At 36.2% G+C, this 12,719-nt stretch overlaps 1 protein-coding gene across 5 annotated transcripts in view; it reads right to left on the bottom strand.

Annotated features, from left to right (window-relative positions):
* Positions 1-1,036: 1,036 nt before the first annotated feature.
* USO1 (USO1 vesicle transport factor) overlaps positions 1,037-12,719 on the bottom strand; it is a 92,021-nt gene continuing 80,338 nt past the window's right edge. For all 5 annotated transcript variants that reach the window (XM_021938508.2, XM_021938506.2, XM_021938505.2 and 2 more), the window contains 7 exons: positions 10,789-10,927; positions 9,750-9,913; positions 8,469-8,555; positions 5,658-5,756; positions 4,170-4,277; positions 2,738-2,953; positions 1,037-2,045 (listed from right to left, as the gene is read on the bottom strand). In XM_021938508.2, the coding sequence (XP_021794200.1) occupies positions 1,956-2,045; positions 2,738-2,953; positions 4,170-4,277; positions 5,658-5,756; positions 8,469-8,555; positions 9,750-9,913; positions 10,789-10,927 (903 nt within the window). In that variant the 3' untranslated portion in view covers positions 1,037-1,955. The remainder of the gene's footprint in view (positions 2,046-2,737; positions 2,954-4,169; positions 4,278-5,657; positions 5,757-8,468; positions 8,556-9,749; positions 9,914-10,788; positions 10,928-12,719) is intronic.

Raw genomic sequence — 12,719 nt, 5'->3', positions numbered from 1 at the left:
GGTCTCCTGTCTTCCCTACTCCAAGCCATCCTGAGTGACTGGGTTCGACACAGCAGCACTGATTCTGCTGATGTTTCTTAATGAAGATCTTTGGTACTTTGTATTTACAAATTCTCACTCCTGATCCATTTTTCTTTAACCGTACATTAGCTTGAAAGGTAGTCATTAACTCATGGTTCATTATGTGGTGTCAACTTTAGGAAGACCTCCCCTATCAGAGCTGGTCTGGTGATAGTAATGTAGTTCTTTTTCTGATGGCAATAGTGGTGGAACGTGGGCACAGTGCAGCATTCACGTGTGCTCTGTAACATACAGCTGTCTCCTTTATCAAGACAGTGATATTCCTTCTCTTTCAAAAGTTTGTGTCCTATAATCCCAGCACTTTGGGAGATATCCCAAAGGCAGATAAATATGTTATTTTCTAGCCCAGGTTATCTTATCTTTAAGTAAACTCACTTCTTTAACAGGAACTCATTGCCAAGAACTCCAGTGCTGAATTTAAAAACATCCAAACCCTTTTCCAACCTCTTCTACTTCTGTACTTCAAACTAACCCCCTCCAATCTTAGGGAATCATAATCATTGGTTTTAAAGAAGATTGTTTTTAACATTCAGTTATACTTGTGTACCCCTAATAAGAGGAGTTGCCTCATCATTTTCACTGGCCTTTTATTATGAATAAAATACTTTTAAGATGTAAAAAAAGCCGGGCGCGGTGGCTCAAGCCTGTAATCCCAGCACTTTGGGAGGCTGAGACGGGCGGATCACGAGGTCAGGAGATTGAGACCATCTTGGCTAACACGGTGAAACCCCATCTCTACTAAAAAATACAAAAAAACTAGCCGGGTGAGATGGCGGGCGCCTGTAGTCCCAGCTACTTGGGAGGCTGAGGCAGGAGAATGGCGTAAACCCGGGAGGCGGAGCTTGCAGTGAGCTGAGATCCAGCCACTGCACTCCAGCCTGGGCCACAGAGCGAGACTCCGTTTCAAAAAAAAAAAAAAAAAAAGATGTAAAAAAAAGGGAACCATGACCAAGGATTAAGTGAACGTATCTATTTTTATTATGAAACATTAAATTTTGACACATTGCCTCATTTACTTTTTTAAAATCTATTATCTGACTTACACCTATTCAGCAAAAATGCCAATAAATTATATAAATCATAGTTTGGGTCTTTTTAAAACTAGGAACATAATATGTTTTATGATAAACAATAATACTAAATCTGAGTTGTATGAACTGTTAACTTGAAATTTGTTTTAGATGTTTAGCTTAAAACAAAAAGAAAACCAATCACATTAAATACACTGTTGCAAAAGTTTCTCCGGAACGCCCTCCACATCACTGTGTGTCAGCATCCTTCGGCTTCTTCACTGAGGTACGGAATGCAGCCATATGTAGGTGTCAAGGCACTCATTCTAAGCTGTCCTATCCTGCACATCTTAGCAATCACATTAGATGGAGGGCTGATGATATACACTAACTCCCAGCCCAGGCTATCTTGCTTTTAAATAAACTAATTTATTTAAAAGAAAATCATCAACTAAGGACTCAAACACTGAATTCAGAAATAATAATTCCAATTCAATACATATTCAGTCAAATGTGTTAGTACTTAAAAGTCACAAATTTTGCAAAGTAAACAACCAATGAACTAAGGCAAATAGCATTGCCACCACATGCCTTAAAATGGTGTATTTTTGGTGTCTGAAGCTCTTTGCAAATTATATTTTGGGACAGTTCAGATGGATTTAAATAAAAGATGTATGTTCTACATAAATTTAGTTTTAAGGTTTTCAACATGGGTGGCAACATTACAAAAATATATCAATAGTCTTAATAGTGAATGTTTTCCACCTGGTTTCTAAATCTTTATTTTCCGTGGAGGTAAACCAAAGTTTAGATTCCATCTTCGGAGTTATGATATAATCTCTATCGTTCCTAGAGATTTTAAAGCTAGATATGATCTAGGTCCTTGCCAGGATCTTCACTTTCATCATCCTCATCTTCTTGGTCTCCAGATTCAAGTTCATCCTCTTCTTCAACCTAGAGGAAAAAGATGTATTTAATATTGTGAAAATCTGTTTATGTCACATTCAACATTTAACAATATATATTATTGATAATTTTTTTTTTTTTTGAGACGGAGTTTTGCTCTTGTCACCCAGGCTGGAGTGCAATGGTGCGACCTCGGCTCACTGCAATGTCTGCCTGCCGGGTTCAAGTGATTCTCCTGTCTCAGCCTCCCAAAGTGCTGGGATTACAGGTGTGAGCACCACGCTCAGACAAATTTTGTATTCTAGTAACTACATTAGAATATAAGCCATCTGATTTCTTTGATTTGATGCCAAAGGCTGTCATTTCTAATATGAATGAGACATATCAGTTAACTTTGCTGATAAATGGCTACACCTCTTTACACACATATCTGAACCAAACATGGCAAAAGATAATGACACACGTGGGTGACAACAGTCTTGTTACCAATCAAATGAATTCACTTTCTAGGCTTAAGGTCCAAAAGAAAATAGTGTGTAAGTACTGAAAACTGAACCTAATCTGTGTATTAAGTAAATTCAATGAAAATAGTGAAAACAGTACAGATGGTACCATATTCATGAACCTACATATCCATTCCTATAATATAGGCACAACTTTTCCATGCTACATTAAAAATCTTTTAAATGCATTACACTAAAACATAATACAAATCATTTTTGGAGACATTTTAATCTTACTGGATGACCAAGATCCTTGAGTTTATTCTTCAATGACAGTATTTTCTGATCTTGATCGGCCAAGAGCACCAAGAGATCATCCTGTTCTTTTTTAGAATCTGTAATTTCCAACTCTAGTTTGTCTTTCTCAGTTTGTAAAATGGCAATGGTACTATTAGATGAATCCAGCTGCTCTTTAATGGCAGTTCTTTCCTCAGACAGAGCTTTAATTTCATTCTAGGAAAAGAAAGGTGAAAGGCAGGAATCTAAAATTAGCACTCACTTTCTTAGAGTTTTTAACAAATAGTTTCTTTCTATGACAAATCACCGTACTTGTTCAACCTAAGGAATTTAGGGATGGAAGTTAAGGGTATAGGAGGTTTAACACACACAGTAACATGAATTTGTTAGACTGTTCATCAAAAATGGTTATTGCCAAAAAACAGTTGAACATCCAAAAAATAGTTTTAGTTAGCTATTCCTCAAAAAACCTTTAAGAGACTTAAAAAAAAGTATTACCATTTCAGATAATCAGAGGAGTAAACAGAAATACAAAGCATTTTACAGCACAAGTCTGATTAGCACCAGAATTTTAGAACTCGAAGCTCAAGTTAAAAAAATTTTTTTTATCCCAATTTCAAGCATACAATTAAATGAAAAGAAAATAGCTTCAAATAAAAATCTATGGTTTAAAAATAAAATAATTTGGCCACAATCCAAAAAGCACAATTATACATTATTTTCCTTAATGTGACCTCATTCCTTTCTTCATGTTACTTATTCTGATGTCTCTCTCACACAATAATATGCTGACAGGACTTAATGTTCCTGTGTTCCACAGCTTATGGAAAATCTACATGTGGCTTGTGTATTAGCTACATTTGTGCCCCTTGTTTTGTTATTGTGAATAGATATTGATCTTAAAAAGAAAACACAGGCTGGGCGTGGTGGCTCATGCCTGTAATCCCAGCACTTTGGGAGGCTGAGGTGGGTGGATCACCTGAGGTCAAGAGTTTGCGACCAGCTTGGCCAACATGGCGAATCCTCGTCTCTACTGAAAATACAAAAATTAGCTGGGCGTGGTGGCCGGTGCCTGAAATCCCAGCTACTGAGGAGACTGAGGCAGGAGAATCGCTTGAACCTGGAAGGCAGAGGTTGTGGTGAGCCAAGATCGTGCCACTGCACTCCAGTCTGGTGACAGAGCGAGACTCCATCTCAAAAAAACAAACAAACAAACAAACAAAAAAAAAACAACAAAAAAAAACCCCACCTGAAACAAAAAAATCTTCATTTGTGTCATCTTAAATCATCGATATAGGAGTGAAAATGTTGTGAGATAAAATTGCACATCATTAGCTTTCTTCATAAATCTAAGAATTTGAAAGATATATAACATTTCCTAGAGTTCATTTCATATTATACACGGTAAATAAAAGTTGCACCAGAAACAAACCTTTAACTCTTTAGTCTCTTGTAATAATGCTGACAGTCTTCCTTCTACATCAGTAGTTTTGGTGGCTATTACAGTCTCGGTCTCTCCTTGCACCTCAACTGATTTTGCCTGAAATTAGAAATGGAAAAAAAGATGTCTCTTAAACATTACAATCAACATGAACTCCCAAAGTGGTTATTTAATTTTTTTGCCTTTTGATATTTTACTTTCAATAACAGAAAATATAATTCCTCATGTATTTATGTGCAACAAAGTGCTCTCCACTGTCAGATGAGCTGTTCCCACATGGAAGAGCATCAAATCTCGTAAGAGTACGAGGAAGGCTGGGCTAAGGTGCCTCAAGGTAATTAAGCCCAGAAAAGTAATCAGCAAGGCAGCTCTAATGTAACTGTAACCCAGCATTTAATAAACAGATTATTTTTCAAAGCCTTTCCTTCATAAATTTCCTATAAGTCCATACTATCATCCTAGATAGGTAGATAAATGGAGCCAAATATCATTATTAGTGAAAAGCAAATCTTTTCTCAAGTGCTAGAGAAGGCACTCCTGAATAACAGTTCTTCAGTCTTTCCTTGTCTTTTTTTCTAAAATACTAGGAAGTGGGGTGTTGACACAACAAATATCTAAAAATGTGGAAATAGCTTTGGAACTGTGTAATGCGTAGAGGCTTTAAGAATTTTTGAGGTGCATGCTAGACAAAGCCTATATCACCTTGATGAGACTGTTGGTAGAGATATGGATTAAGTGATTCTGGTGAGAGCTCAGAAAGAAAAGAGCGTAGTTGGAGAGAAGCTTCATGGTCATAGTGAGAAGAAGAATGCTGGCAGAAATATGAATGTTAAAGGTGCTTTTGGTGAGGTCTCAGATGAAAACTAGGAACATGTTACTGGGAATTAGAGGAAAGGCAATCCTTGTTATAAAGTGGCAAATAACTTAGCCAAATAGCGCTGCAGTGTTTTGTGGAAAGCAGAACTTTGTAAATAATGAATTTGGATATTTTGCTGAGGTTTCCAAGCAAAGTGTTGGAGTGCAGCCTGGTTTCTCCTTGTTGCTTAAAGTAAAATGTGAGAGAAGAGAGAGAAATTGAAGAAGGAATTGCTAAGCAAAAAAGAATCAGAATTAGAAGATTTGGAAAATTGTCAGTTTACCTGTATTGCAAAAGTATGAGAAAGCATGTTCTGGAGAAAACAATAAGGGTTTTTGAATATTTTATGACAGCAGAAAAACTGCCAGCTTGGACTGAAGGGACAGAAATAGAATGTGATACCAGCAAAATAAACTACTAAGTACTTGAATAAACTAATCTGGTGACTGACTATAAAAGGATTGCCACCATGAATATAAAGCCTATGTTACTAAACACCAGCTAGTAAGTAATCTAAAGAGAAGATGCTATCTGATGAGCTTGCTTCTTTTTCATTGTGGCTAAGAAATAATATATCAACCTTGTTTTTATTACCTTCCAGAGGAAAACCAGAAAATACTTACAAACACTTCTGTTTTCTGTAACAGTTCCTGCTTTTCTGTCTGTAGTTTGGTGATCTCCACAGATTGTGAGTTTAACTGAGACTTTAAAGTTGCCAGTTCCTAAGAGACAAAAATAGTTGAGTCATAACATTAAATGGTATTAATTTCATTGGGGAAATATTTACAGAGACATTTAAAAAATGATTTACAACTTCCTAGTTTTAAAATCTAACTCTAAAAAACTATTCTTGAACTTTGGGTTCAAGATGGAAAATACAACACACTCATTTACCTCTGCTCCCTCCTGAACCCCCATGCCACAAAAAAAAAAAAAAAAAAAAAAAATCATAAAGAGAGGAAGGGAGGGGAGAAGGAATAAAGAAAGAAAGGAAGGATGGGAGGGAGAGAGGAAGACACCTACACAAACGAAAACATATATTGCTCTCTTCTATAAGAGAGCAATATAATTGGGGAATTTGAGAAAGCCAGTAACAGTGGTAACTAACTCAGCACACCTGAGAAAGCTCAAAGCTAGGATGACCACTGAGAAAGTTAAGATAGTACCTGACTTACAATGAATGCATTAACTACCAGAAAGGTTGGGAACTGGTATCATTAGATACCTCTGGAAGTACAGATAAAAATGAGGTTAAAAACTGCACGGCTGGTTAAAAGACTATTTAAGAAATAGATCATCAGATCCCTGTCTCAATCTTAGGTATCAGGCAACCGTTCCTCCTTTCCTGGATGAAGACTTGAGGTTTATTATGTGGCTGGACAAAACAGGACATCTTTAGGGACCACCAAACATAGATGAAAGCAGTAGTACTATAATGAAAACCAGGGTATTAATTGAAAGTTTTTATTAATGTTGAATTTCCAAACTTCTCACCCTCTCCTCCCTCCAAAAAAGTATAGGAAAAGAAAGGCAATTATAAAAATGGCTCTCAGCAGGAGTGATTTCTCCCCATATCCCCCAATCTCCGAGGACATCTGGTAATGTCTGGAGACACTGAGTAAGTGGTGGGACAATGGCAAGTTAAAGGCTCTTTTCTTTTGGTTCTCTTTAAAATTTCTATCATGTACCTTTATGGCTTTTCTAATTTAATTATTTTGTTTAGTTATTAAAATGAGTTATAGTTTTCTGTATACAGTATTTTACTATATATTATAAAAAACACAACTGTCCCTTAAAAAATACATACTTTTTTTAACAATCTAAAGTTTATAAAAGTAAGTAAACTGGAGAAAGTAAAATAAAAGGCAATTTGCTTTTTATAAAAATATTAAAGTTTCACTGGGAAACATAATTAAATAGCTTATTTTTACTTAGGATTTACAAACTAAGGCTATGTATTAGTAACTTAATTCCCTTTAATTTTAATACAGTTCTAGTATAGGTAGACTTAATAAAACCAAAAGAGCATATTAACCTTCCCACACAAATAAAACATTGTGAACAAATATTGGAGACCTGAAAATCCTCAATGATAAGTGATTCTTTTTTTAAACAAAGGTCAGATATTTAGAATCTACTCTGAGGTACATGGTCATTATCAAAATAAGACAAAATTTCTCTATGTTCAGTCATTTCTCTTTCAAAGCAGCCATGTCAGTGGACTAGGGCCAGTTGATTAGTGGAGGGAGAAGGAAGTCAGTCAGTCCTAGGTAAGTAAGGATGGTCACTTTTTTAGTATTGCTTGGATTAAAAAAAAAAAAAAAAAGTATGCATTTCTTGGCCAGGCGCAGTGGCTCACGCTTGTAATCCCAGCACTTTGGGAGGCCAAGGAGGGTGGACTGCCTGAGGTCTGCAGTTCGAGACCAGCCTGGCCAACATGATGAAATCCTGTCTCTACTAAAAATACAAAAAATTAGCCGGATGCAGTGGCAGGCACCCGTAATCCCAGCTACTTAGGAGGCTGAGACAGGAGAATCACTTGAACCTGAGAGGCGGAGGTTATAGTGAGTCGAGATGGTGCCACTGCACTCCAGCCTGGGCAACAAGAGCAAAACACCATCTCAAAAAAAAAAAAAGAAGCATGCATTTCTTTTAAAATAAGAAAGAAAGGAGAGAAAGAAGAAAAGAGAGAGAAGAAAAGAGGAGGAAAGAAAAAAAAACCCAGAACCTGTTTGGGGATAATATACTCTAGAGTTTTCTTCTAATAGCTACATTATTTAATTGTAAGTGTACACAGTTCATTTGTCTTTTTTGATTCTTTTCTTGACCAATACGTTTACATTTTTTCATTGGATAAAGGTAAATCTGTATGATCTAGTTTAACAGGAATTTATAAATACTATAAGCAAGTAGAAAACAGTTTAATTTGCTTTTCTAGATGTTATAAATTACCGCAGAAAAAGTTTATTTTACTTTTTAGCTGGAGTCATTTAATTGAGATATACGTAAGTTTACCTTTTGTTTTTCTCGTTTTCAATTCTAAAATTCAGTGTTTTTTAGACAAAACAGTTAAAAAACCCCATACATTTAGTCAAGCAATTATCATAGTATATGAAAATTAGGCATAAGATTTTACATTTTCATATTTGCAAGTCATAAATTTAAATTTTTCGTTGTTAGTTCACTGATAATCTATAAATAACACGGGTGAGATGCGGAGATTTTTTAAAAAGAATATCTCTGAAAAAAACACAAAAAAAGCAAAGTACCATTATCATATAAATAGAAATAGCTTCTGGATTTTCAAATGGTTGTCTTAACTTAAATTTTACTTACATCTGCTAATACAGTTCTAGATTTGTGAAACTACAGGGCTGTTATTCTATTATAATTAAAATATGACAAAGTAGAATTGGATCAAAGTGGAAAATTACCTGTTTTAATTCTGCAACTTGTTCAGAATCTCTAGCTGGAACTATTGCTGAAGACTGTTCATTTGTGCCAGATGTTTGGGACGATTTCTACAAATAGCACAAAAATAAACTATAAAATATACGCGGTATAAAGAGATGAGAAAAAACAAAACAGAACTGTACACATATAAACTATATCATACGTGTGCTTACCAAAAAAAATTCACATCAACATTTTAATTTTTATGCCCAAGATACAAATTCAACACAGCACATATTGTCTACAACTTTTTAATGGCTAAAAATCCATTTGTAGGCCAGGTGCGGTGGCTCACGCCTGTAATCCCAGCATTTTGGAAGGCCGAGGCGGGCGGATCACGTGAGGTCAGGAGTTCAAGACCAGCCTGGGCAACACAGTGAAACCCTGTCTCTACTAAAATACAAAAAATTATCCGGGTGTGGTGGCGTGTGCCTATAATCCCAGCTACTCGGGAGGCTGAGGCAGGAGAACTGCTAGAACCCGGGAGGTGGAGGTTGCAGTGAGCAGAGATTGTGCCACTGTGCTCCAGCCTGGGCAACAGAGTGAGACTCTGTCTCTAAAGAAAAAAAACAAAAAAAAATTTGTAATTTATTAAATCTAAGCATTTACCTGTGTTCATATGGAGAAATAGCATAAAAGCAGACATTTATTAAATAATTTCTATGTATTAGAAAGTATTTCACTTAAATCTCACAACAATGAACTAGACATTACCACTACCATTTTATAGATCAGGAAACAAGTTTAAAGAGGTTAACTAAATTGCTTAAATTCAATGGAAGCATGGAAGCTTAAACAGTTTGACTTCAAAGCTCATCCTGTAAAATCTTTTTTTTTTTTTTTGAGACGGAAAATCTCCCTCTTGTTGCCCAGGCTGGGGTGCAGTGGGGTGATCTCAGCTCACTGCAACCTCTACCTCCCGGGTTCACACGATTCTCCTGCCTCAGCCTCCCGAGTAGCTGGGACTACAGGTGCCTGCCAGCATGCCTGGCTAATTTTTGTATTTTTAGTAGAGACAGGGTTTCGCCATATTGGCCAGGCTAGTCTCGAACTCCTGACCTCAGGTGATCCACCCGCCTCGGCCTCCCAAAGTGCTGGGATTACAGGCGTGAGGCACTGTGCCCAGCCCATCCTGTAAAATCTTAACATATGATATTCTGGCTTAAGAGATCCAAGGAAAAAAAAGAAAGAAAGAAAAAAAAAGGCAGTATAATGAGAACCACTCTTGAACTCTTATTTTAAATTTTTAAACATTTACTTACCAAATTTTCAATCACAGAGTCCTTTTCAGTTAGCTTGCTCTGTAAAAGTTCCTGATTATTTTTTAATTCTTCTATCTCTTCTCGCAATCTACCAATTTCTTCTGGTTGAACGCCATTCATCTGAGCCCCCTCACTGTAAGAACCTTGATGCTGATTGTCTTTTCCTGTTAGACAGACATAACATTTTAAAAGCCAATCGGAAACTTAAGCTTTTCATTTTTGAACTAGAAGATTCAAATATATAATTTTCTTAATTCAATTACTTGGGCAGCACTTTTGCAATCACATTTCATCTTTGCAGAATGGTATATTGATAAAAATAGTGAACTGATAATATTTTCTGGATTCTGGGAGAAAAAACAGCACAGCCTTGTATGGCCTGCATGGCCTGGTGATCTATGATTAAGAATTACAGTAATTTTAATTCTACTTCTGTCAACTGAATATGAGAAAATAAAATCCCTTTAAAAAATCTTCACAAGCACTGTAGGATAATACTATTTATAAGCAGTGGAGCTCTTGCTATTTTCCAGGCACAACTTAAATTTTTCATTTATTATTTCATTTAGTTCTCAAACGTTATTACTATCTCCATTTTGCAGAAGAGGAAACTGAAAGATTACATCAGTCATTCTTAATCAGCTATACATTAGAATCACCCGGTGGGCTTGTACTAGTTACTGATCCCTGGACCTAACTCCAGATTAATTAAATCAGAAACACTATTGTGGTATCAGCATCGGTATTTAAAAAAAAAAGAAAAAAAAAGCATCTCAGGAGATTCTAATATACAGCCATGGATGAGAATCAATCGGCCAGATAAACACGTAGCAAGAAGCTTGGACTTCAATCTCTAAAGGTCCAGTCTTAACTGCTCTTAACTATCATGCTATTTTGCTTTAAACTCCAATTTACATTTTTTGTCACCATGATTAAGGTTAGAAGAAGACTAGTCCACAAAAATAATCTTTTACTTTGTCTAGCTCTTGAGGAAAGAATGACCTAGGTGCTATCACTGTGATGGCTCAGCTACACTTACCTAGCTGTATTTTAAGAAGATTATACTGGTCTTTGTGCTGCTGGATCTGAGATACTTGCTGTGTGACTGCCGTCTGGAGCTGTTCATTTTGACATTTTAATGTGGAAACCTGCTGCTTTAATTCCTCAAGTTGCAGATCCTGTGGAACAAAACATAATTCATGTGTTTTAAATTCATACTAGTTAGCATTAAGAAAGTGAACACTTTTAAAAATTAGAGGTCACATTTTGGGAGAGTATGCTAAAGTGCTCAACACTTCCAAAATGATTCAATAATTAAGCAACTTGGTGTGTTAATATATCCATCAAGGCCAATTAACATGCAGTAGAACTACAAGATTTCAAGGAAGTCTCCACTGATAAACACCATGGCACAGCCTGCAATTATAGTGGGAAATACAATGAAAAAACTCCATTTTTGGTCACAAAACCATTTAAAAATTTACATCAAACTAAGAAATTTAGCATATGCATCTATACATATGCATCTATATTATTTTCAATATTAAAAGACAATGAGAAATACAGGAAATTGATAAAAGAGCTTCCAGCTTTTACCATCATAATAAAACTATAGTTGGAATTTGACGTCCTTTTATTTTCTTTGTTTTTTGAGACGGAGTTTTGCTCTTATCGCCCAGGCTGGAGTGCAGTGGCACGATCCAACTCACTGCAACCTCCGCCTCTTGGGTTCAAGCAATTCTCCTGCCTCAGCCTCCTGAGTAGCTGGGATTACAGGCACCCGCCACCACGCCCAGTTTATGTTTTTGTATTTTTAGTCGAGACGGGGTTTCATCATGTTGGCCAGGCTGGTCTCAAACTCCTGACCTCAGGTGATTCACCAGTCTCAGCCTCCCAAAGTGCTGGGATTACAGGCGTGAGCCACCGTGCCCGGCCGAAATTTGATGTATTTCTTTATTTTCTTCTAATTTTTCCCCAATCCATGGTTTAAAATTTGTCATATCCGTCAATATATAATTATGTAGCCTTTAATTTACTTAACATTCTATCATAATTTCCCCATATTGCTACACAGTCTTCAAAACATAATGTTTAATCCTCACTAATTAAGTAGATGCAATACAATTTATATTCAATGTTTTTGATGCTAAGGTTGCATTCCATTTATCTTTTCTTTCTTTTTTTTTTTGAGACAGAGTGTTGCTATTGTTGCCCAGGCTGGAATGCAATGGTGTGATCTCAGCTCACTGCAACCTCTGCCTCCCAGGTTCAAGCGATTCTCCTACCTCACTGGGATTACAGGCATGTGTCACCATGCCCAGCTAATTTTTTGTATTTTTAGTAAAGACGGGGTTTCTCCATTGTTGGTCAGACTGGTCTCGAACTCTCGACCTCAGGTAATCCGCCCACCTCAGCCTCCCAAAGTGCTGGGATTACCAGCATGAGGCACTGTGCTTAGCCACTGCACTCCAGCCTGGGCAATAAGAATGAAAATAAAAAAAAAAAAAAAAAAAAAAAAGAAAAATGGAAAGCAACCTTAGCGTCAAAAACACTAAATATAAATTGTATTGCATCTACTTAACATTGCTTTCCATTTTTCAAAGTGACAAATTTCATTACAATAAATATTTTAGTCCATATAATTGTTTCCTGAATTTTGGAGAATTTCCTCAGGATGAATTATCAAATGTCATTCAAAGGATATAAACATTTTATAGTTCTAGATGCTTGTGGCCTAATACCAAACAGCATTTTAAATGGTAAGAATATTTAAAAAGAACATTTCTAAAGGAGTTATTAGAGTAATTGTGTCAATCATTCTTTTCTTTTGCCAAATCAACTGTATTTGCAGCCCCAAGTATAGACTCTGTATCACATTCCAGCAATTTGTTTTTCATTACTTGCATTGTGTTGCATTCATTTTTCACTATTCCAAAGATATTATTACATTTTACCAACTGGAAATGACTC

Source organism: Papio anubis, chromosome 3 (assembly GCF_008728515.1).
Source record: "Papio anubis isolate 15944 chromosome 3, Panubis1.0, whole genome shotgun sequence".
Lineage (NCBI taxonomy): Eukaryota > Metazoa > Chordata > Mammalia > Primates > Cercopithecidae > Papio > Papio anubis.
The sequence above is the reverse complement of the archived record's forward strand: the minus strand, read 5'-3'. Positions and strand labels throughout refer to the sequence as shown.